Here is a 26,006-nt window from a genome sequence, read left to right on the forward strand (position 1 = left end):
TAGAATGGCAAGTAAATCAATTTCATCTCATCTTGTGAAATTCATACTTAAAGCTTGCTATTCAATTTCAGTGGAACAGCAGCGTCGAGCTAACTCGATTTTCCGACTCTTTTGACTTGACCCTCTCTCGTCCTAGACGGCTCAATTAAGGGGCCAGCCATACTTGGAGAAATTTTCTTCGTTTCTTGAGATATGAAATATCCCCCAAGTTTCACTGTATTAGGTAAGTTGAAGGTTAATTTGTAATACTCGAATTTCATTTTCTATCCTCGTGCTCAACTTCAAATGGCTTGCAGAATTATTTGTTCAGCAAAATTCACCTTTTCTTCAAGCATTAAATACATGTGCACTCTGATCGCAATATATGTATTGTTTGAAAAGTTTCGATCATATCATAGTAGTTTTTACGATATGACACGATAGTAAAATCGACAAGTGGCAAAGTTTACACGACGAGGTGTTTCCACGAACAAATTGACTGAATCCTAAAACGATAAGAAACCAAAACTTGTACAGCAATCATGTTGCGTAGCAAACATAACCCCAGTTTTGATTCAGTCCCCAATATGTATGTATTGCTTTTATTACCGATGTATATACCTTTAACTGCTAGAATTTTTCTTGAATGTTCTTTCCATGGTGTCTTTATTCTGCCATTTTTATTTCCTGTTTCATCATACTTTTTATTGTTGAAACTCTGTTCTGTAATTCAGCACTATCTATTAGATTGGCAACTAAGTGATTGCAGATTTTGTCAATACCACCTAATGACAAAATTTGCAATCACTTAGTTGACAACCCAATTGCATACTACCGCTACTACCTTTTTTATTTATTACTCTTCTTCAATTCTTTCTATTCTTGTAATTTCTTTATTCATATTTCTGCGCTTATTTTTCTTCTTCTTCTTTTTTTTTTTTTGTTAAAATTCCTGCTTCGTTGGAAGATTGGATCCTCCTGTAAAGAACGCTGTAAGAAATGCTGCACCAAATGTGGAAACTTTTTCAAAGTTCCAATTTCATCATGGAGGATTGTGCCGTGTGAAAGTATTGCCGAAGGGAAGCCAGCCGAGTAATAGATTATTTTGCACAAAGTGACTTGAGTTGGACGCTGTTCACGGAATTAGTCGGACGAGCAGAAGTCTTCAGGAGCGTTCACGGTGGTTAGGTAGATGGCGGGAATGGTTTTGAGAAAATGACCGTTGGTGACCTTTGATTGACCACAAGATGGACGTCGTCCATTACAGCTAGGTTCTTGACCAAGGATTAGATTTTGGTGTAAAGGTAGCTTTGGATAAAGCGCCTGATTCAAACACTCTCGTAGAAATTGAAGAAGTAGGAATTAATTAAAAATTCTGTGAAAAATGCATCGTACTTCGCTTCTTCCCCGTAACCTTTTAACCGATCGATGCTTAACCTGGAATAGCACCTTGCTTCCAGCAAATGGTTGCCATTAGTGTAGCACATAAGTACGTGCAATCCTTATTGATTTCAAATCCTTAACTGTATTCGCATGTACTAATCGTCGTGAATGTTGCATCACGCAACCTCACTGATAACATGAAGATAGTTAATAAATGAAACTCATTAATAAATGAGTTATTATACTTAGTCAAGCATATAAAATAATCTTCTTGCAGGATAATTAATGAACTAATAATACACAGTTAATTGGCAAGTGATAACTTCTAAGATTATAAGTTTCTGTTAAAAAGTTTTTTAGATGGCTTATACTTTATAAAATTGTTTCGTGGAACTCTGTCTGTTGTATTACCAAGCTTGTTACTGTTCTGCAAAACAATTAATTATCATTCGTAATTTGTAACTTGGGACTTGGAACTTGGAGAATTAACTAATAATGTTACGTTCAATTATATACAGGAGGGTTCTGATAATAAATCAATCAGATACGAAGAGCTTATACATTAATAAGCTGTTCATAAAAGCAAACGTAAGAAATTTGTGAAATCACAGTCATGAAATTATTTCCAATCTCGCATTTACTTTAATTAAGTTTCAATTAGAGAAGCATTCATTTAAACAGCTTTGTGATCTCACCGGATATATGAAATGTTTTAAACGTTTCTGCATATTATACAAATTAAATGTTAATTTATAATGAATTTCAGATACTTGATATCTAGAACATTTGCAATTTCAATTTCAACTTGTGGAGAGCCATTTTATACTGAGAACTTCATGGTTCTAAAAGTTTCGACACATTATACAATTAAAACGTTAATTGTGTTGGTTTTAGGTACTCCGGCCATTTTACAGTTTCCACAAAACGTAATTCTCCGATTGTTTCGAATAAATATACAACGTATTTCGTTCATCGTGTACCTACAAAGAACAGAAACCTATGTACAATGTACATTCATGCGTAACAAATGAGCAACAACTGAAACATCAAAAGCCACTTTCCGAAGAATACAGACAATTACTATAATTCAGCTAGTTAATTACCGTCAAACGTCAAGCCATTCATTTCTTCTCTCTTCTTTATACTAATTATCCCTCTAATTTTAGCTTAACTAAATCACAACAGTATCAATCTCGTGTAAAACTTTAGCCTCTAAACGCTTGATTAACACAATAACTAACACATAGGATGAGCCATTGAAAACAAAACTCTGAAATTTTATAACTTTTTTAATGATATAAAAATGTATACAGGAAAAGAAATTATGAGGAAAAGAAGTATCAAAGAGATAAATATTATGATTAATGCTCGTATACAGAACACTGTAGTTTTGTAAGTTATTTAATAACTAAGAGATAATTATGCAAATAATATATTTGCATCTGGTAAAATTGGCTTTATAATTTTAGTACGTACGTTATATCGTCATCACAAAATCATCTAAAAAGATGTTTTTAATAAAGGATCATTTTTCTTACGAGTTAAAAAAGAAATTCCTGGAAGGGTCAAATGGAACGATGAATTTTTATTGCTGTAATATATTGTATAAAAAGAAATATTGTTATCCGTATACAGTATACATTGATTTTCAGATGATCTTTGGTGAAGTAATTCTTGTAAAAGAAAATAACATAATCTATAAGAACGAATGTTTACCAGTTACTTTATTTATAGCCTTTGTCTGTTTTACGTCCCAACATGAACCCAATGAATATTCATTCTTCTTATAATTGACGCTGCCATAATAACTGATAGAAACATAAGCAAACAACTAGAATTTATGAATACCGGTATGTTATTTATTGTCGTTAAAATATTAATAAAGCTTCGACACGTACCAGTATGTCATCCGTTGCAAATAGATTAAGCAAGCCACTGAACTGCAAATGTACCGTCGATATCTCTTTTCAACGTAAAATCAAAATTCAAGCTATTTCAATGTCAAAGGAAAACAAAACTTGAACGGTACAGATTCCAAACTTTTTCCAAGCCATTAAACATGCGCGTTAAAATAATTATTACTTTTGAATTATTCGTTTATTAAGCATGGAAAGCAATTAAGCCGGATGGTTGATTAATTTCTTCCCTTCTAAATGGAGAAGTAAGAGAGGAAAAAGAGGAATGTTCATTTTTAGTGATTTTCCATTTCATAATACATTTTGCTGATGAGAAGTAGGACTGCAGAAATATCAAATCACAATGACTATAATGTTCAAAATGTTTCCATAAGATAGTGTTAAAGATTCAGTGAACTGGTTAAAAACAAGAAATGCTAATTCTGTAGTGGGGTATAAATTTCATTTGACAAACAATACAGTTAAAGTCTTTGAATATCGCTCCCTTTCTAGTGGCCTAAGATATTAAAACTTAATTTTCTCAACAAAGCTATTTTGCGACGTTCCTCAGTATCCTCCCTTTCTACTTTCTAATTATAAATCAAATTACATTTTCTTCTAGACACAGTCGCAAAGCCAAGAATTCCACGTGAAATATCATTTCTTTAAAGCACCACAAAACCGAAAAGTAGAGAGAAACGAGCAACTTTAACGAAGAACCCGAAAAACCGCGGAGCTTCCAAGTTCTTCTGTAAATGTATGTACATACCATTAAGTACGTGCACGAGGATTGTCTTTGTATTAGCGTTACTGGGATGGCAGGTATACTGGCCGCTATCTGCACGCTGGGCACGCTGCACCAAAAGATACGACGTTGTAACTTCTCCCTTCTCGGTGATCACCGATACGCCTCCCCTAGGACTATCGTAGTTGATCACCTATATTGGGCACAGATAAAGAAAAAACCGAATGAAAGATGAAAAAGAGGAACAAAGGAAAGAGAAGAGAAAGAAGTTGGACGAAAAGTTATATCGTAATTTCTGTCGAACGAAATTTTACCGATGGATCTCGTTAGGCGAAAAAAACAGGCGCAGAGAGAGACCACACTTTCTATCTTTTTTTAGTATCTTCCTTTATTTCGTTCCTTTGCCATTGTCTTTCTTTTTTTTTTTACAGTCTTCTCCAACGAACGAATTTATTTCGGCCAGAAACCGAATTGTCCGGAATTTGCTTATCCGTGGTTAATGGAATCTCCGGTTTTTCTCAAGCTAGAAAAGCGGGAAAAAGAATTAGGAGAGAAATGGGAGGATACACGGACGAAGAACATGAAATTCGTCGAGGGAGCCACAGTAAATAGTCGTAGAAAAGAGAAAATGAAGAAGGAAAGTGAAGAGAAGATGTGTATATGCACATGGTGGTCCGTAATTCATGGTACAAAAGCGGTCAGAGAGATTCCATTGCTTAAAATAAAATGAAAATTAAGAAAAACAAAATTGTGTTTAAGGCTTTCGTTTTTCAGACAATCGAGTTTGAAAATTTGCTTATATTCAAATTCTATTTCCCCAAACCTGGGCTATAAACAACAAAATTTTATTCTTCATTTCCAACCTACTTTCACATGTAGAGTAACGTTCTGGCAATTGTCCATTGCTGTCCAAATTAGAATTGGTTAAATTCACGTATATCTCACAAATTTTCAAACTCGATTTCCTCGAAAACGAAACCTCCAACGCAATTTTATTATTTTTGATTTTTGTCTTATTTTGAGCCATACAGTTTCCTTAATCCGGTTTGTACCATGAATTGTGCAACACCCTATATACTTTATGTATATATGGGCGTCCGTATTAAGATCCAGTGGAATTGCATTTTAGACGACGAAAACGAACGATTACGTTTCGTAGTGGTTCTTCTCGCTGGTTTTCCCCGCCTGTCCCTTTGGGAGTAGATATTTATTTTCTCTATCTCTATCTTCCTCTTTTTTGGCACGTCACAATGGCGCGAAAATAAAATTAAAGGTCCGCGTCGAATTCGAGGCGGTTTAATGAAATCGTTGCCCACATGCACACGTATGCATATACACACACGCACACCAGGCCGTCTCTGGAATTTAAATGGAATTGTTAACAAGCCGGCGGTCTCATTAGCATAAACTTTCCGCAACTATCATACAAACGTTTCGGTCGCGATTTATGATCGTACAATATCGAAACATTTATTGACACGTTTATGGTTACCTTTTGTTGCTACGTTCACTCATATGCACGTTCTATGGTTAATTAGGTAAGTATTCATGTTGCTTCATTGCATACGTCTTCATTCTGTCAATATTTTTCAAACACGAATTCAAATATTCTTTATTTAAAAATTCATATTGGTTTATTTAAATTTAAATAATTGGAATTTGTATTCTACTGATGTAAGTATAAAAAAGGAGTTCAAAATGTATTTAACAATTCAAATTCAAAAGAACAACTTCAAGTTTTATTTATTAACTTATAGTAATGGTGGGAACCAGAGCGGAGTGAGGTTATAAATTAAAACATTAGGTGGCGACATTGAATGATGTAGCCACACCCACAGCTGGACATGTCTAAAAGCATCTTGAATCTCATTGTCTGGCTACAAAAGTGACATGTGTGAATAGTTATTGATGCAATTTCCGTGTTATGTGGCTACGTTGTGTTATTGAAAAATAACAAATTATTCGTAAAACCCATTTTCTATGTTATGTGTTGTAGAAAACTTGTTTTAATTATGCTACAAAGGAAGAAAGAATTCTGAACTGAGTTCAACTAATTGTATAACATTTCTACATTTCTACAACCAACTACATATACATATGTATAATTATTTAATGTATTTTGAAAAGATACTACATATCTCCAATTTTATGTTTTTTCTATCAATTTGAAAAATCAACATTAAAAATCGAAGTCATATAAAACATTCTCATTATACTATGTATGTAGTACGTTTTTATTTTGCTATGTTATATTAACCTTTAAAATCACATTTATTTCGTTCGATATAATTAAAAAATTAAACGTTGAGAACAAATATTTTAATTATCTAAACAAGTTACTTAGTTAACTTAGTTAACAAGTATAATATAAGCATGACAAATAGGAGCATACTTTTCTGCATGTAAAATGTATCCCCCCATAGGAATGTAAATTTTCAACCTCAGTTCTCCCGTTTCGTGCAATTTATCCGATTATGGAACAATGAAAAGTGGACTTATTATCAATTTATTAAACAAATTAGCGTTACAAAAGGGGCGTATCCAGTAGTTTCATTAGTTTCAAGTAGACTTCTCAAGAGCGTTTTGCTCTGAATATTTTTCGGTGAATTTACGCGTCTCGATAACGAACGATGTAGCCACGTCCTTTCGAAAACAACAAAACCGACATAAAACGCGATTCTCGCACGATTCGTAACGTTTCCATATCAAATATGGCGCGCGGTTGACCTCCATTTTCATATATGTATTGCTTATAAATCGTCACGGAAACGAACCGTGTCTTTCATGAAAATTCACAAAATGTTCTCGGTTGAATTTTTGTTAGAACGTTCCCCGTTTCGCTCATAAATTGACGAGTGCACGCGTGCGTTTTGTCTCGAAATTCATCGAATTCGTGTTTTAATCTCGTGGTTGAAATCAGATAAATGAATAGATAGACATGATTGAGTTGTCATGAAGAAGTGATCTAGTCTTTGATGACAAGATTTACTTTGGAATTTCATTTAAATGAGAAAAAGTGGTAAAAAGAAAGTTAGAAGGTTTTGAATGTAAATAGGATAGGTTAAGTCAGCTTTGAAGTTGGATTACAAACTTTCATGAAGGTTTAAAGTTGAAGGTGATGACTTGAAGTTTAATGCATGCTTCGAAGTTATTATTTTCGCTTTTTGATTGTATACACAATTTGTTCTGTAAATTTGAATTATGTACTTAGTTTCATTTTAAAACATTGGTTAGGTGAATATTCTAATTATAAGATTCAGAATAATATTTCGTGAGAGAAACTTTTTCTGTGAATTTTAGTTATTTTGTTTTGTAACATAATAATAAAATGATTATTAATAAGAATTATATTTCTTAAATTCTGTTAAGTTCTTAAGAAAGATAGTCTTAACAAATTCTTTAGATGAATGTTTTAATTTTATGTTAAGAGTAATATTTTGTAGGAGATATGACTGAACGTACTACTAACAATAGGCATCGATGACTTACGGCAATGGTACGTTGACTCGTGCCATTTTTCCCGTTTCTAACTATCCGGCTGCGGAAGTTTGTCCATTAAAACCGGAAGTGGTCGTTATAAACAAGCGATTTTAAACGGTGCCGCGAGTTCGGTGAGCAGGTCAAGCAACACAGACCATTCATGACCTCTATCCATTTACGTGGAAACTCGTCGTTTAAGGATGATTTAGCTGCACCGTTAAAACAAGCCACATAAGTGGCTGAACTAAAGATGGTGAAGGTTAAAGCTAAGATAATGAACTTTAATTGTAGTTGGTTGAAACAATGTGGATAAAAATGATATTGTTCAGAATTTTGAATAGCATAAGTTATAAAGTTAAATCAGAATAATTTTAAATTAATGTAAAAAAACATTTGTAATAAGGAAAGACAATTTTTACATCAAATACTTCATGTTTATGTTCATATTTATGTTTCATGTTCATGTTCTAACTATATTGTTATTTATAACTAGACTGCAAGACTTTTATGTATTTACAGAAAATTTTAAAGTACAAAGATGTACAAAACACACGTAATATGCAAAGATGTAAAAAATATTCCAAGTAAAATAGTTGTTATAATCTTCAATGGATAAAATAAAGCCTTATGCAGGTTCCACTTCCTTAGTTATGTTAATAAAAATATGAAATTGTGTAAAGGTCCGCAGTCTATTCATATATAAATCTCAATTTTTAATCCCAAATTCCAATTAAATAATTTTTACCGATTTTTAAGACAAAATATTTCTACAAAAAAAAGGGAAGAAATATAAATATATATTTACACACGAATAAAAAAGTAACCTAAAAAAGATACTATTCAAAACCACAAACTTCTATTCCACTCAATATATTCATCCTTTTCCCATGTTTTCATTCTCATCGATGGAAAATCTCCTTATTTTCCGTTCTAATCACGTTCAAGCTTTTGCCAATCAAATCTGCTCATCTTGTCACGCAACAACGACAGCATTATCATAACAGTTGCCACATTCAGTAGGGGCACTCGTATACCGGACGGCAAGTCAGAAACTCAAAAGGTATGTATGTACATAGTTGTCGTCAAGTGTTCGAAGGATGATCCAGATTTTGCGTATAAAGCAACCAACACAGAAATGGAGGGGTATCGGGTATCCATTATCATTGCTATTGCTACACAGCTTAGTGAAGTTGGTTCAGGTTTCATGGTTTCGTATGATTACTGCTGCAGAATGCAGGCTCTCCTTCCCCTCTCTTCACCTGTTCTCTCTCAATTTCCTAAACTGGTATGTACTATTCGGCTGCCTCAGCACACACACCATGCAAACATTACGCAAATGTTATTATTCAACTATGTTCCACGGGTTCCAGTTTGCCGATTAACGCCGCCCTAGTGACGTCGATGGTACTTCGCCATCTCCACTACCGATCCACTAGCTAATTCGCGAGGAAATCGTAAGAGGCCCTAGTAGGCCACTTCCTTACGTATGCCAGTAATTTTCGAGGCAAGTTCCTTGCTGGAAAATATTAAAATTCGAGGAGCAGATCGAGTAACCTGCAGACTAGTTTTCATGGAAAGAATGGAACGGTGAGGCGTATGGTCGATGTTATTCAGCAATTAGCTGCGTTTCATGCAAATGAGCTCGGCAAGAAGATCTCTCGGAACATTTTCCGTGTGTCTTTTGCGAATTATTTTTTTATCGAAGGATTTTTGGATTGGAAAACTCGATAATGTTTTCATTGGAATTCTACGTTTCTCTTTTTTTGAGGGGTTAGAACGGATCGTTTGGTAGCTGATTTTGTTTCTTCTGCTCGAAGGATGATTCTCGCGCATTTGGTCTGTTCGTAATACGCGGGGAATTTGCAGAGGAAATTTATGAGAGAGTTATTGCCGCTTTTTGCAATGTGCCGCTATTCCTTGTTGGAAATCGCCTTTTGTTTTATGCTTCGGTCTGCTTTGTTTCTGTGTCGAGCTTCTTTGTGCGATTACAGGGAATGGAGGGTGGGTACAGTATTGGAAAAAAGTTTGGCCGATTGTAGCAGTTTTGAATCCTCTGATTTCACTATTGACCCGGAAGTCATTTTTTCCACGGATAAATTCATTTAATATGAAAAGAAATTAATTTTAATTTTTCGTATTTGTAATAACTTAATTTAATCATATTTTATGTGGAATTTATTCTGCTTTATGATCATCGTGATGAAAAGTTCAATTCGTATTAAATTGCTTTCCGCATTTCAATTTATTCCATCCTCTTCTACCTTTACTTTTTAAGTACATGCATATAAAAGCCATATGAAACGCTCGAAACGTTGCAAAATCATCATCATTAATAAAACTAATTCATATATAATATATAAATCACTAACAATCACTAAAAAACATCAAATATCCTACTATGAAATAAACCTACAATTTCAAAGGAACATTAATTCCTTTTAAAAGCTCCTATCTTTAAAACTAGGTTTACGCGACGTTTCATTTTGTCGTATTTCGAATTTCATGAGGAAAATTACACGAACCGTTTACATTTTTCTTCTACGATTTGTACTGATTTTTATCCATTTAACGAGACAAATATATATCGAAAATTTATTCTCTTCAGAGCTTTTAGTTATAATAATATTTATAGTTATAAAAATATTTATAGTTTTGAAGTTCTCTACATGTTATACCTATCTCTACGGATACGCGTCAATTTGACGCAATCGAAATGCCCATGAACCTAATATTAAAACAAAACAAACCTAACCTTAAACTCTTGGCAGATAGTGTATCTCGTTGCCCGTCAAATAAACGTGACTGGGACGATTGATGATTCAATATGCCTGCAAGTAGCTTCGAATAAAAGGATCAGAGATAGTTCCAATGTATGGGAAGAATTATTTACGCAAGAGACTCTTAGATAGGATTTTCATCGAATTCGAAAGAAATCACCAACACATACGCATATATTCTGTTTCAAAAAAGAAAGATTTCATTCGCCATAAATTATGCATAGAGATGCCTAGGACATTCCTCATTCACATGGTGGAGGTGGAAGGAGAAGAGGACGGGAGAGGCAAAGCATGAAAATCAGAGAAATGATACTTCCAACGGATAAGAAGTTATGATATACATATATGTAACCGAACAGCATTTAAACCAGGTGAACCCGATTCCGCGAGAAATTCTGCATTTGAAACCCATAAGTAAATGTTATCAAGGCAACTATAAATTTTATCCAAAATCGATACAATCCCATACCCTCATCTCACCCGCTTTTCCTTCCTCTCTGTATCATCTTTCCGGCCATGTCCTATATTCCATCCATGCGCATCTACAGTGACTAACTATAGGCTTTAACTACTTGACTTCAATGCTTTTTAACGCTAGGTTTACGGGACACATCATTTGGACGCATTTCGAATTTCTCGAGGAAAATTATACGAGCCTTTTACAGTTTTCTTCTAGCATTTGTATTGACTTTTATCCATTTAACGAGACGAATATATGTCGAAATTCATTTTCTTCAAAACTGTCTATGTGGTAGACGTATCTCTACCGTAAAGTAAGCATTAATGCCAGTAAATTGGCTTCACTCATCTAAGTATTACTGCAGTAATAAATATAAACGTGAAAAAAGAGTTAATTCTTCAAAAAAGTGAACGTTAAAAGCAAACATAAACAATTCAACGACGATATTTCCCGTTTTCTCAAGTAGGTGAGACTGCGTCACACGTTGTGTTTTAAAAAGTGATTTGATAATTTCAATTACTAAGTTATTTGCTTTTATTGCAATTTTGTATGCTCGGGGAGCATATGAAGTAAAAGCTTTTTATTTATGGCCCAAGAAATGGGGACCCACTTTCTTCTAGACCACAATGCCTACAGATCAATTTATGCAAATTCTTCGATTCATACGATTTAATAAAAGAACAGAACGATCCGAACGTTTACGTACAGACAAAATTGAGTATACGTGTAAAAATGCATGGAATATATCTAATGTTATATAACGTCGAATATTATAAATTTTATATAAATATATATCTCATAGTTTGATTTATAAATTAATAGTGTACAATTGTTGGTTTTTAAGTTGTTTTTTTAAAGGAAATGCATGATATTGTTCATGTGTCAAATTGACACGTGCCTTAGATATGTATAAGACATGTCTGTAAGTCGAGTGTTAAAAGCTTTATTTTATCACTCAAATAATAAATTAAATGGGAGAACATGAGAAATTAATAAATTTCTTCTACTTTTCTAAGAAAGCGTCAATTTCCCCTTACTGCGTAAAAGTATAAAAATTCATTCGATTTAATTGATTCAATACTCAAAATTTATCTGAAAAGATTAAAGATTCAGATCAGCTTTTAATAAATTTATTTGAATATATTTGAATTGATGAAAGTATTTCCATTGGTTAGAAGGTTGTTTGCCCAAACCTAACCTTATCTTTTTGGTAATTTTTAGATCGATCTGGGTGGATTAGATTAAAAAAATAAAGTTAAATAGTCAAAATTTGAAAAAATTATTGAACTGCATAATTACCCACACAGCAATATAATTATAATAGTGTTTTATTACAGAGCTAATGAACTTTTAAGAAGTTACGTATAATATGTGCATATATTTATAAAAATTTTCTACGGTATATTTCCAGTATACGGTATATTTCCAGAGATTGCCTGTTCAGCGTTTCAAAGCGATTAGCCCGTGTAATTTTTGCAAACCAGAAAGCTTACAGAGATGATAGCCCGGGGTAACATTTTACCGACTGGTACCATGAATGCGCATAAATTTTCTGGGGAGAATAACATTACTACGCTGTGAGGGGACGTCGTAGAAGGAAATTTCTTGAGAGGTAAGCAAGAAGCTGGAGACGATACGTTCCAGAGCGTCACCGAGAGTTGGAACCGACACAAGTAAGTTATGTTTTCTGTTCATGCCTGTGTTCAGGTATAGTGGCTGGTGATGGGTGTTTGCGTTTTAAGATGAATTGCTTAGGTGATCTGAATTCTAAAATTATGTTTGATATATTTATATATTATTAACCATAAGTTACTAGTTGTAAGATCATTGCTAGACTATGAACATTTATTCGAATTCATCCTTTTACGAATATAATTAAAATGATCTAGATAGAAAATTGTTTCATCTACTAATATATTTGAATGGACTCTGTAATTGTGGTTGATCGTATTTTATCAGAATTTATAGAGATCTAATTGTAGAAACAGATTTGTAGTAGTACAGTGTACTTTATTAGATTCATTATGTTATTAATACTAAATGGTAATTAATAATGCAGAATTATTAAGTATGTATAAAATCTTATAAATGATTTATTTTTGACACTCACGTTATTTGTTGATTAATCGATATGTATCATTTTACAATAATTTATAGTCGGCTATTGTAACTTACTGTGTTTCGAGTTATTTTACGATAACTGTTCATCGCATGACATACATAATTTACATTGTTCAATAATATATTCTAAATAATACCACAATAGTATGTTGTTAATAATGAATAGCAGTGAATAAAAGAGAGGAGGTAAATAACAATATATACGATGAATAATTAAGGTCAACATGATTACAATACTAGATATTGTTAAACATATTCACTTTGCAACCAAAGGTATTAACTGTAATCTGCTAGAATTCACTAGCTCATCATGTCGTGTAATATCCTATGACAGCTGACATCTACAATTCACCAATGACTCGATTAATTTTACACAAATTCACACTTAAACCCGTGTAATAAATTCCACTTGGAAATTCTGCAAACCTAACCTAATAACTCAGTATCGGAGTTCAAATTCAGCTGACTCGTTCGAAATCGAACGACCTATCCATCGATAACCTCAAATTGCCTAGAAGTTGCTGAAAATTTTTTTCACTGAGTAAAAACCACACGTTGAATCATAAAAGAAAGAGCAGATTTAAGAAGAAAAAGGAGATGATGCCATAATGAAAAGCACGTAACGGAGTTTCTTTTCATCACGAAGCTAACCTATCCGAAAAGCTGGTGTTAATTCACAAGAAGTGACGAACCCTTTCCGCTTAACGTGCCGCCATTACATCAAGACACTTCTAATGAACCGGATTGAAGATCTACAACGAGCCATAAACTCCTCCGTGAGATTTGTCGCCGACGTAAAAAGAGCCTTGAGCTTTCCTCTGACACTGTAATTACGATCTGTACGAACATCATTCTGTCCCTTTTCGTTTCTTTGTCCTTCTACGACTCTACAATAGGATTCTCGAGTTTCTGGCGTGTCATTACCGTCGACAATTCGTTTTCGATATCTATCGGATGTTTTAAAGATATTGATTAAAATAGATTTGGTTTTGTATTTTTATAATAAAATAGTTTTTGTTTAGATATTATTAGAAAATAACGTAGTATTTAATTCTACATTTTATTTAACCTCTTAAATAGTCATCTATTGACCATATCTATGATATTGAAATTAAAAATTACTAAACAATAAAACAAATTAACTTTTGACTTTTTCAAATATAAATGTTGTAGAACATTATCTTCAGTAGAAATGAATCGATGCATTAAAATATAGAGGACTTAAATAACAAAATTATTGCATCAAAAAAATTAAGTATCCCAATGAGACAAGTTAACAGGTTAGGTTAAAATCCTTAAAACGTTAAAATGAGAGCAGTCATGGTCACAACTCTATATTAAATCACTATTTAAAACACTATTTTATCGTAAAAATGAAAGATCAATCTTTCTTTCGCTTCATAAAAATGTAGTATAATTATAGTACAATGAAATAATATTTCGTTACAAAAATTCGTACACCAACTTAACCTATGCAATTAGTTATTAAATTCAGCGCAACGTTTCCAAATACACTGTACTAGATAACTCGGTCACATATCTTCATTCACTGACTGGGAACATTTTCCGAGAGTTTCCTACATGGTATTGTTGTTCACGCTTTTAAACAAATGTTTTCTATTCACCGACCTTTTCGCTACGGTCATAATCGTTTCCAGTCCGGTTGTCCGGTCTGGTTTTTCACATGCCACGCCAATTGAACGTTTAAACGTGAAACACCACCCCCACCATTTGTCATTAACATCTGCCATTCGTGGTAATTTATGTACAGCCATGTTGGCAGTATGGCACAGCTTGATTTATTTTTCGAAAATATGACGGACAGTTGAATATCACCGAGGGGACCGTGTCGATTCCCTTATCATTCATAATTTGCCCTGGTTCAAACACAGCATATCATATATTAGGGTTCTTCTTAAGTCTTTTATCAGATTTATGCAAAAGATTGCTAAAGCAAATTTTGGTTTGAAATAACGACGAATATATTATATAAGTTAAATGATAGTCGCCTTGTATTGAAATAGTTACTACATTTATAAATTCTTTGGCTTTTGGCAGTTTTCATTAAAACTAATTTTTAGGTTAATTACAGAAAGAAGAAATAGCTAAAATTAATGATACTCTGTACTGAAATAATTGTTACATTTATACATTTTTCTCATGACATTAGACAATTTTCATTAAAACTGAGTTTTAGGTTAATTACAGAGAAAAAAAATTGTTAAAATTACTGATACCCTGAATTGAAATAATTTTTACATTTACAAATTTATCTTATGACTTTTGACACGTTTCATTGAAACTGATTCTTATATTCTTAAGATTAATTATAGAGGTAAGCAGAAAGTTCTTATATTTTCTCGGAAAAATGTAATTATCGGATCATTGTTATTTCATTATTAATTAGTTATATCTGTATTTACTAATGCAAATTGAATAATGAAATAATGCATTCAATTTATACTTCATACTATTTAACACGAATAATAATCAGTAGGAAAATAGCAAGATTGTAGTGATGATGTTCGATATAAATACATATTAAGTAGCAAGTAGTCGGGATCTCGCATAAGTCATTCATAGAATCCACAGTATAGTATAACATGCACTCTTATTCTACATTGACATACATATATTAAATTATAGTTTCATAGTTATATTTTTTTCAGAACCAAAATATCAAAAAAATAGCTTAATGGTTGTTAAAAGCAAATTTGCCTGATGCTATTTTGATTTCACACGATTTACGGCAGATCCATAGCCTGTGAATAGGCAAATCAGTATTTATCAGAATTAGCAATCCAAATGTTCAAGGATGATTAGCGGTTCACAAGTATTAGAATACTTGTAATAACCTTTTACGAATATGTATACCACTTCTTTTACCTATATATTATTATGATTAAAATGATTGTTTATACCGTATACTAATTTTTTTATCGAATATATGTTTCCAAATTATATTTAATATTATTGTAACTGGTGGTACAAGCGGAAAGGGGGTGATTCTACACAAAAAAAGAAGTCGAAAATATAGAATAAAAATTTTTTTTTTGTTTTTTTTTTTAATTTTTCCATCGAGACAACGATCTACAGTGAGATCCGTTATAACGAGACGTGATAAAGTGCACGCGTACCGAGCGAAAATTCAAAGTCGATTTTCTCGAAAACAAAGCCTCAAACGAAAAATTTTTATTCTATATTTTCGACTTCTTTTTTCGCGTAAGATCACCCCCTTTCCATTTGTACCACCAGATACCAACCACCCTGTATATTGTAACTTATATTGTAACTTATTTTTAGATTGGTTCCAAATATGACTAATATAGTCATGACAATCTCTCTCATTATAGAGTTAATAAAATCTAAAAACGTTTTATATAATACAAATAATATATACATAAAAATTTTCTATACTAACTTTTTAAATACTTTCCTGAGCTACTGAATATGATAAAGCAAACAATTAAAGTATATGATTTAACAATAAATAAATGAAGTAATTCAACAATACATTGATCTAAAGAAATTAAGATTTAGAATGTCAAGAGTACTCCCTGGTAAGGAGACTATGAAGTACGTGACACTTATTCCAGAAATTAAATACACCTTGAGTAGTTTTAGTCATTTTTTACTATAAAAGACCTTTGGCTAGATCTGTATACACTTTATAATGTACATCCTAGATGAAAAACCGTTGAAGAGGAGAAGGAAATGTTTTCGATGCACGTTGAATTTTCTATTCAATCCACTAAAATTTTCAGCGCGTCTAAAACGAATCTGGCGCGCACCATCAACTGACATACGTGACTTGAACGAAACGCCACGCGAAAATAGTGTGGTATGGAACGAGTTAAGCAGTACAGTTAAACCTGCCTTTCTCGATTTCTTTCCTTTTCGTATGATTGTTTTTATTTTGTTCCTATAGAAGCATCCCCGCCTCATTTGTACCATCAATATTGAGACATTCTATATGTATCAATTCAGTTTTCGTTAAAGTCCTATCGCGTAGAAATTCGTGTTTTTCTTGTTGCTGAAATCCTTTTTTCTTCGATGTTTGGTTAAACCGTTATTATTTTGTAAGCCGGAAACGCGCGCGCTGACAATCGAAGGATGGCTCAAAAGTCAAAGAAAAGGTAAGTTTCAAGAGCAAAGCAAACAGCGCGGTTCGTCAAACCCAAGGTTTGAGGTCTGAAAACAGCGCGATAGCTGGTACAGAAAGTTTCGTTTTACGATGGCGAAAAATGTTTAATAACCACACAGGATTGAGGAGCGTTCGCTTGGTATTGTCGGCAAAGCGACAAAAGAACATGTCCGCGGTTTTCATGAAACAAAAATGACCGTCGCTTGCCACAGTAAAAAAGAAATATCGAGGGGAGGAATTTTTGGACACCCTGTTCTTTTGTATGCTTCGATGAGACCAATCGTCTATGTAATTGTTGTACATTTCATGTCGATAATTTTGAGTGTTTTTCGAAACCCTTTTCCCTACAGCAAACCTAACCTACAAAATGTTATGTACTACTTAACTACATTCGCACACTTTCTTCCTGTATCTCTTTCTATTTTGTATTATTTTGTACTATTTTTGGCAATGCGTATTCGCGCGCATGTTCAAAAAAATACAGAAAAAAGAAACGGAAGAATCTTCTTTGAATCTTTTGACTGAAATAAATCTAAACCTGCGAGAATATTATACCACCTAAATATTACCGTGTACTTTCTACCTATATTTTTCTCTATTTTGTATTATTTTGTTTTATTACTGGTAACGTAAATAAAAATTTTAAAGAATCTTCTTCAAACCTTTACTTTACAGGAATTTTAACTTATGAGAATACTATATTACTTAAGTGCACTCGTATGTTTACTACTCGTATTTTGTACTGTTTTTTTATCGTCTCTAGTTAGATCAATAAAAATTGTATAACATGAAAAATTTTATCGTTTACTTAAAATATTACGAGAAGCTATTCATAACCTTACTACTAAAGTTTATCTACAAGCTATATATGATAGCAATAAAACATTTTAATACTGAATTGACTGTTCGTGCGAGCTTTATTTTAGTGGCCATTTGTATAAAGGAATAGCCCAACCCACAATAATGATCTTCCGTAACAAAAAATTTAATCAGATAAAACTGGTTATTTCTGATTCTTTCTGTCAAATTGTGAATCACCGTATATATTGACGTTGACATTTTCAATCAAAAGGCTTGTCGACGATTGATTTGTCTCATATATGTACTTTCCATATAAATAGTAACCGGTAAAAGAGGACCCTACTTCTGATTGATAGCACGCGAGCAGGTAAATTACAAAATACAGTGTAGTAACACTCTTACCCTTATTGCTAGATGAATATACATCTTCCAGAATTCTTTCAAATTCTTGATTATTTCATTCATCATACAAATGAGTCCTCTGACATAACCTCTGCGTACTGGGAAGTTTTCTTCTTGACGAGACTTAGAAATACATACTATTTTTCCCCTGTCCTCTTTCTCCCCCCCCCCCCCCCCCGCTCCCTGTTCCTCATTACAGTGCCGCACTATAACTTTGTAACCAATGTCTATGGAACCAGACCTTTCTAAGGAAAAATTTGTATCCTTTTTTACATAATATTCTTACATTGTTTTTAATTTTTCCTTAAATTATCACCATACGAAATTTTCTAGTTATATTTATTATAATTTTCTGCAAGATGCAATAAAGGTCGCAATTATGTTTGAATTTCATAAATACTATCTATAGTTCTATTCTATGCTATTTCATGAATACTAGCCAAAACATACTCTGGTTATTTTCATTATACACCATCAGAACGTATTGTTTTACGATTTACTTGATAATACTTGATGTTACTTAATAATATTGAAACCCTATATTTTGAACTTATATTAGCTATTATAAATTCGTGAAATTTACTTAGATTAGGCATCTCCCATAAAGAATAGTTTTATTGAAATCACACCAATGGATTCTAATCCTCTAACCTAGAAATTGATTCCAGATACCTCAGTTCACATCAATCCTGTGAACTCGCAGCCAGGACGCTGTACTAGTTTAATATATAGGTCAATCAAGCTCGGAATAGCAGAAAATATGAAAAGAGAAAAAAAATCCTTTTTTTGTTCCACGAACGTATATCCAATTTCTCTTTATTTTTTTAGTTTTTAAAGTTGCAGATATTTGGTTTCGCGACGAACAACCCACCCACCCTCCAATTCTCGTAGGATTTCAGTGAAGCATTGAATACTAAACTGTATATCATGGTTGTTTTTAAAACAATTTTTTATAACGACCCGTTACTTTTACTCGTTCGAAAGATGAGAAATGGTGCTTTTAAAATGTTTCTGATAATTACGAAAAACCCTGTATAATTATTAACTGAATTTAACGATAAAAACCACAAAACCTAATTCAATATTACGACAGTAAATATCTCGGAATTTAATGCAAGAATGAAATAACATTTATTGTAAACAATGCAGTGGATATCAATATTTATAAAAATATATATAAGAATATATTCTACAAAACTAATATGTACTCAAAAATATTTGAAAATAAAATACACGTATGCAATAGCATTGTTGAAGAAGATTTTCTAATTAAATACCATAAAATATTATTCATCACAGTCAAGGTAAGAAATAATAAATCTTGTAAAATCATTGACAATCTGTTAATACAGAACTCTTTGCGAGTTGTAAGCGTATATACTTGGAAGAAACTTGGGGAACATGAAGTGGTACCTGAAAAGTTTCTTCTATTTACTGAAACGACCCTCGAAGCGTCATATACATTGGAGAACGAAGAAGCAGCTGAAGAACCGTGGTAAAAGAAAAAAGAAGAAAGAATAACTAAAAATGGAGCTTTCAGAGGTGTCAAATAAGACGCTCGTTTTACAAAGATTAAGAAAAAAAAAGAAAATGAAAAACTTAAGGGAAACAGAATAGAAAGAAAAAAAGCAAGAAGTTTCAGTGGAATCAATACGTGTACATACATATGTATGTATACAGAATGCTTTAAAACATGTCGGGCATGATAGTGAACAAGAAGAGCATAAACAGTGGATATAGTTTATACAAACATGGAGTTTGTTTGATTTTCCTCGACCGTTCTCAAGTTTTAGTCATTTTTTCATTCTAGTAATTATTATTATGTTAAACTGAGACAGTGCGCACACAATCATAGTAAACAAGATATAACGAAGGCGTAGATTAACAGCATTTTTTCAGTCATTTTACGACCCAACCGATTTTTTTTAAACTTAAAAAATTCCTCTAGAGGTTGATTAAAATACGAAAGAACTTTTACTGGTGTCCTTATTTCTTATTTCAATTTTATGCTAAAGATTTTCTTACAATATCGAAAACACATTATGACACAACATTACCATATATACAGCAGCCTTTTCTGTTTGCTAAGATGAAAGCAAAATTAAAATATAAAAATTCGAGTAACCCAGCGACATTAGTCGATGTTTAAAATTGTGTAACATTTTAAATGTCATTAATTACATTTGTGATAAAAGATAGATGAAAGAAAAGAATAGATAAAAAATGAGATATATAACTAAAGATTTAAAAGTAAAGAAACTGTAAATGTATGATTAATATTTTAATAATTTGAACGAGAAGTTGAACGAGCGGATTGTAATGCGAATGTAAATTTTTGTTTCCATATATTGTGTGAAGTTTCCATTTGTATGGAATATTTCTTTTCATATTTCAGCTTCATATCTATTTATATTTCTACTAATTTAACTGTGTCAACATACAAATACGGTCGCCTTCGCGCGCCAGTGATTTTACGACTTCGTTACACTGTTGCAGCTGCTATTGTTCCACTGAATTATTTGTCTACAAAATTACATATACAATATATTTGGAATATTTGCAAAACCGAAAAGCTTTTGATATACATACTGTACAGTATTATCAAATATATATTGATACGAGCATCAATTAGGATATAATAATATAGAATGTAAAACATCAGAATATATTTAAAGAAAATGAAAGTTAATTTGAGGAAAATATTTATATACAGGGTGGTTGGTATCTGGTGGTACAAGTGGAAAGGGGGTGATCTTACGCGAAAAAAGAAGTCGAAAATATAGAATAAAAATTTTTCGTTTGAGGCTTTGTTTTCGAGAAAATCGACTTTGAATTTTCGTTCGGTACGCGTGCACTTTATCACGTTTCGTTATAACGGATCTCACTGTAAATCGTTATCTCGATGGAAAAATTAAAAAAAAAAATTTTTTTATTCTGTATTTTCGACTTCTTTTTTCGCGTAGAATCACTCCCTTTCCGCTTGTACCACCAGTTACCAACCACCCTGTATATATTTATATTTATTTAATAGGAATTATTGTGTTTTACAAAAGCTCCATATAGTCAGACAACCGAATATAAAGCTATGAAAAACTATAACACAAATTTGACAACGAACTTCAATTTAATACGAATAAGCTTATATCAAATAAATAGTTATATTTATATTATTTTACTGAAACGAATAGGTATACGCGTAGAACAAGGTCAAACAAGACACATGCCTTTCATTGTTTTTGTGTCCTTTGTTCAGAGATGAAATGGGTCCGACATGTTATGAAACACCCTATATAGTTCTAGTTGGTCGACGTCAACAGAATCTCTGATATGTGAAAGGACCAACGTTCGAGCATGTCGAGAGCTCTCAGATTTCGCGAGTGGCTGAGAGTTCCGCGTATTGACAGTTACATTTCCTCCAGGCCGTTCCTTTAACGTGTTCCACGCTATATAACAATTGTTTCCCCTGGCTCGACTATCAACGTCCATTGAAATCAGCATTTAAGTCCTGCTTTGTGTGCGTATCTTGGATGGAAGATGGTTTTGGCAGATTGATCGTAGTGAGAAAATGACATGTAGGTTAGACTTACGTCTAGATATCGGTTCTTAATCTTCTATCACATCTGGAGTTGAAAATTTCCACTCGGAATTATTAGGAATTATGAATTTTAATCTTATTACTTTTTGTCTTCTTATCTTCCTACTTTAAGCCGTCAATCTTGAATAAAAGATGTTAATTCAAGATAATATTAGTATGGAAATAGAGTCTAAATTGGATTTAGGAGATTATGATACCGTTTAGATTATGATTCTTATCTATTTGTTATACGCAGAATTAAAAATTTCGACTCAAAATCTTTTAGGAAGATTTCATTTTAGATAAAAGGTGATAGACGGTTTGAACGGAAATATGATACCTAGATTAAATTTCTAATTACATAGATCTCAATTTTTACTTATGTACGTATTATGTTTGCGCAATGTATAAGACATTCCGATTTAGAATTTCTAACCTCTTTTCTTCAATACTACTTCTATAATATAGTCTTATACGTAATCTAAATATAAATTTACGCAATTTTATTTATCCAACTTCCATAAAAGACAATAGAAGAGAAACAGAGAAAACAAATTAATAAATTCCGTCAATAATGGTAAAAATTAATTAACGACCAAATAAACAATATTGTAATTAAATTAACAAACAAATAAATTGTTGCGAACAATATAATTTATGATCAGCATTGCACAAACGCTGAAAAGTGAGTTTAAAAAGGCGCCAGGAAAAGAACGGCATAGCATAGGAAAGTACTCGATAATGGAAGTATCAACAGAGTTGGGTTCCATCTTGTTACACATTCCGGTGACTGCTCAAGGAGTACGGTAGAACTGGCTTTTCACACCAGGGAACTCGCATCTCCTGCAATCTTTATTGAAACTTCCATAAAAGACGAACTAAGCAGGGTCTGAACTATAGCGATATAAATAACAGGCTGTCCAAGTTCTAGATGCGCCTTTCTTAACCGTCCAACTCGCTATCAGCAAGTCTGCTACAAGGAAACAACGAACAAAACGCTTAAATCTTTGTTTCATGAACGATTAAAGGGAAAGGAAGCGCGCGTAATTCAAATCCTTTTGCATGAACGTAGAAAGAATGTGTAAATAGAATTTTATATTATCGAAATTCAAACAATTCTACTGTAAAATGTTAAAATGATTTTACTGTACAATATTAAAATCTAAAAATGTCATATTGTCAGAAGTTAAAATATTGAAAGCAATCTATAGGAAAAATTTACACACTTTTTGTACGATAAAATATGAAAGTTTAAAAGATTTCTGATCAATAAATAACTGTATCGAATATCTGTATAGCTTGATGAAATATAGGAAAGTATTCAGGAAAAAATTTAGCAAATAAATAAATTTATTTTAGAAGCATTTCCCTTTCATCATAAAATATACTAACGACTCTATTCACAGCAGGATAAAACTGTTGTAAACAATAAAAAATGTCCAATACTAATGATTTACATTAATCACATTACTGTAAATTAAAAACATAAAAACATTTAAAATGTATCTTCTTTATCGGGCAATTTATAATGCGAATTATTCAAAAACTAAAAAATTCCAAACAATGAAAGCACACATCAAGGTAAACACCATTATCAAGCGTAACAATAAGAAGAACACAGAAGAGAATATCTAACAAATTACACTCAATTTACCTCTAAAATGTTTTGTCTTTGTCGTGAAATTTATACGGCGGAATTATTCATAACAAAGTAAAAAATTCTCAATAATAAAAATTCCCATTAAAATCAGACCTTCTAGAATTGCAAATAAAAAGAAAATACACTAGTAAGAACATCAAACAAATCATACGAAATTTATTATGCAAGTAATTCATGATAATAAACATTCACATTGAAACTTGATCTAATAAATGGTCCTGGATTCACTCTGTAACAAGTTCACGTCACACCGTTAAGCCTTCAAAATTCTCGACAAGGGACCAGGCCCATAGATCGTAAGTCTGTGTTCTCTCCCAACCTCTTTAGAAAAGTCCGTAAAACTGCCATTTAACAAAACGTTACATAAAACTCAGCCCCAACCGACATCCTTCTCGATATCAGAAACGTTTAGACCGCACCGCCCTCTCGCTGTCTTCCAGAATCAACTTGTAATCCCCCAACTCGATCCCCGTAGGACAGAGAGTAGCTACGATAGCTTTGATAACCCGCATCAATCTTGATAAACTTATCGATACCAACGCCTCGTGTTGATGGCGGAAGGCGCGAAAAGGCGCGTACCAACGGCTGAAACGGGCCACGACAAAAGCCCTTTCCTACTTTCCGACATCCCCACTCCTTTGGTCGTGTCTCTATGTGACGCGCGACGCGCCGGTTGTTCATGACTATTCAGATTTCCGCGTGCATTGTGCCTCGTTCGCTCGAGAGTCCCTGGATTTTCCTCTTTTCTTGTTTGTAAGTTAATTGACCGACGGTTGCTCGTCGTCATTTTCTATACGATGAACCAGTGGAGTAATTAGAAAAGCATGAAAAGGATCGGTAAGGGAAAACGAAGGGAAGAGTGGAGGGGGCGAGTAGAGAAATAGGACCGCACAAAGAACCGGAAACGCACAAAGCTGCCAAGATAGAAAGAGGAGATAGTCGGAGGGAAAAACAGATGAAAATTTCATTTTCTTGGTTCTAGCAACGCCATTCGCTCCGTTTATATAGGGGATACCAATCGTTCCAAGTGTTACCAGGGAATTTGGACGTTAGGAAAGTAGGATAGGGACGCCTTTGAAAATTTGTACTATAGCTGGAGAGAGAAAGGCGTGGGAAGATCGTGGGTTGTGGGAGTAGGGATATCGTGAATCGCGAGTCAAGTGCGAAACAGGATACCTCGGCTAATGCCTTTCCGCTGGTTCCAGGGAATTCCCCGTGCCGGGATGCGCGAATTTATGGAATATTTATTTTGAATATAAGATAAAGCGAAGAGAAAGGGGGCTCAGAGTGGAAACGGAGTGGAATTGTTTGAATTGCTGGAACTCGTACCTTTGTAAATTTTATTATTGTATACGGGAATACGAAGCTATAATATCGAGCTAATTCTTTTATAACGTTAATTAAATTTTATACTTCAGTAATAGTGAATGTTGCGATTTTAATAGAGTAAAGTTTAACAAGAGCTACTAGAAAATTAATAAGAATTATTACTACATGTGGAAATTAATATGTATATATAAATAAAAAAATGATTAGTAGAACGAAATTTCTACGATTAATTCAAAATAATTTAACAACACCAATGATCTAATAATCTAAAAACACAATATATAAAAAAGAACTCTCAATTAAAAACGAACGGTCTGTCTGTAAATGGATTACCGAAAGAAGTGGAATAAAATTACAGAGTATCACAACCGAAATTTTAAAAAGTCATTCTTAACTTAATCATTTTCCCAAAAAAAATATAACAGTTCCTCGGTTAAATGAAAAAATGAAAAAGAGAGGAAAAAAAAGAGAAAAAAGGAAAATAAATCAACGTTGAATGACGTGCCTGGGAGTTACTCATAAAAGAGTCCCGTAATTACGCTTTGAGCCCGCACGGTGTGTGAGAACATAGCGCCACAGACAGCATTAAAACCGCCTAAATCTCTCTGATTTAACCTCACACCCACACTCAATATCCAAAGTCCGTTAGAAACCAACAAAAAAAAAAAGGATTTTAGAGAAGCAACAAAAAGCATAAAAAAGAATTAAAAAAGATAAAAAGCGTGGGGTGTTAGTAAATCGCTCTGAACGTATCAACTTCTTCTTTTGGACCGTAGAGATTCGCTATTTAACTTCCACCCGCGTATAAGCGATTGGGATCTTTCCAAATTTACCTTGGTCAATTAATTATTTGCTATGCTCTCTCGATCGCTCAATTAACGAATTCTGGACCTACATTGGAAAAACTCAAAGCTCTTGGAAATTTCATTTTAAATATAGTGGTGAACAAAAGTATTGGTACAGATTACCTTCGTACTTTAATACTGCGTAAATTTATAAAAAATACGATTATTTATTTAATTGTTGCATAAAGTGTAGCTTTTAAGGATTGAAAAATTGTTATGATGTCGATTTCAGTTCTTAGAAATAGAGGTTATGATGTAAAGCAAATATACGAAAAACAAGTATACATTAGCTTTTTCTGTAAAATATATAGATTTGTAAAACATTTATAAAAAATATAATTTTTTATTTTTAATGGTTGATAATAGCTATGGTTCAATTTCAGTTCTTAAGAATGGAGGTTATGTAAAGCA

At 32.8% G+C, this 26,006-nt stretch overlaps 1 protein-coding gene across 4 annotated transcripts in view; it reads right to left on the reverse strand.

Moving 5' to 3' along the window:
- The window catches only part of LOC138179626 (protein amalgam), a 60,379-nt gene that overhangs the window by 8,836 nt on the left and 25,537 nt on the right, over positions 1–26,006 (reverse strand). Inside the window, exons 5-8 of one of the 4 annotated variants that reach the window (XM_069112625.1) lie at positions 4,027–4,195; positions 2,466–2,632; positions 2,058–2,342; positions 906–1,789 (exon numbers count right to left, since the gene is read on the reverse strand). In XM_069112625.1, coding sequence (XP_068968726.1) covers positions 2,568–2,632; positions 4,027–4,195 — 234 coding nt within the window. In that variant the 3' untranslated portion in view covers positions 906–1,789; positions 2,058–2,342; positions 2,466–2,567. Of the gene's footprint in view, positions 1–905; positions 2,343–2,465; positions 2,633–2,873; positions 2,954–4,026; positions 4,196–26,006 lie in introns of those variants that run through there. The other 3 variants (XM_069112617.1, XM_069112634.1, XM_069112609.1) reach the window with 3 other exon arrangements.

This window comes from Bombus flavifrons, chromosome 1, assembly GCF_040668555.2.
Source record: "Bombus flavifrons isolate JBK064 chromosome 1, iyBomFlav1_principal, whole genome shotgun sequence".
NCBI classification, from domain to species: Eukaryota; Metazoa; Arthropoda; class Insecta; order Hymenoptera; family Apidae; genus Bombus; species Bombus flavifrons.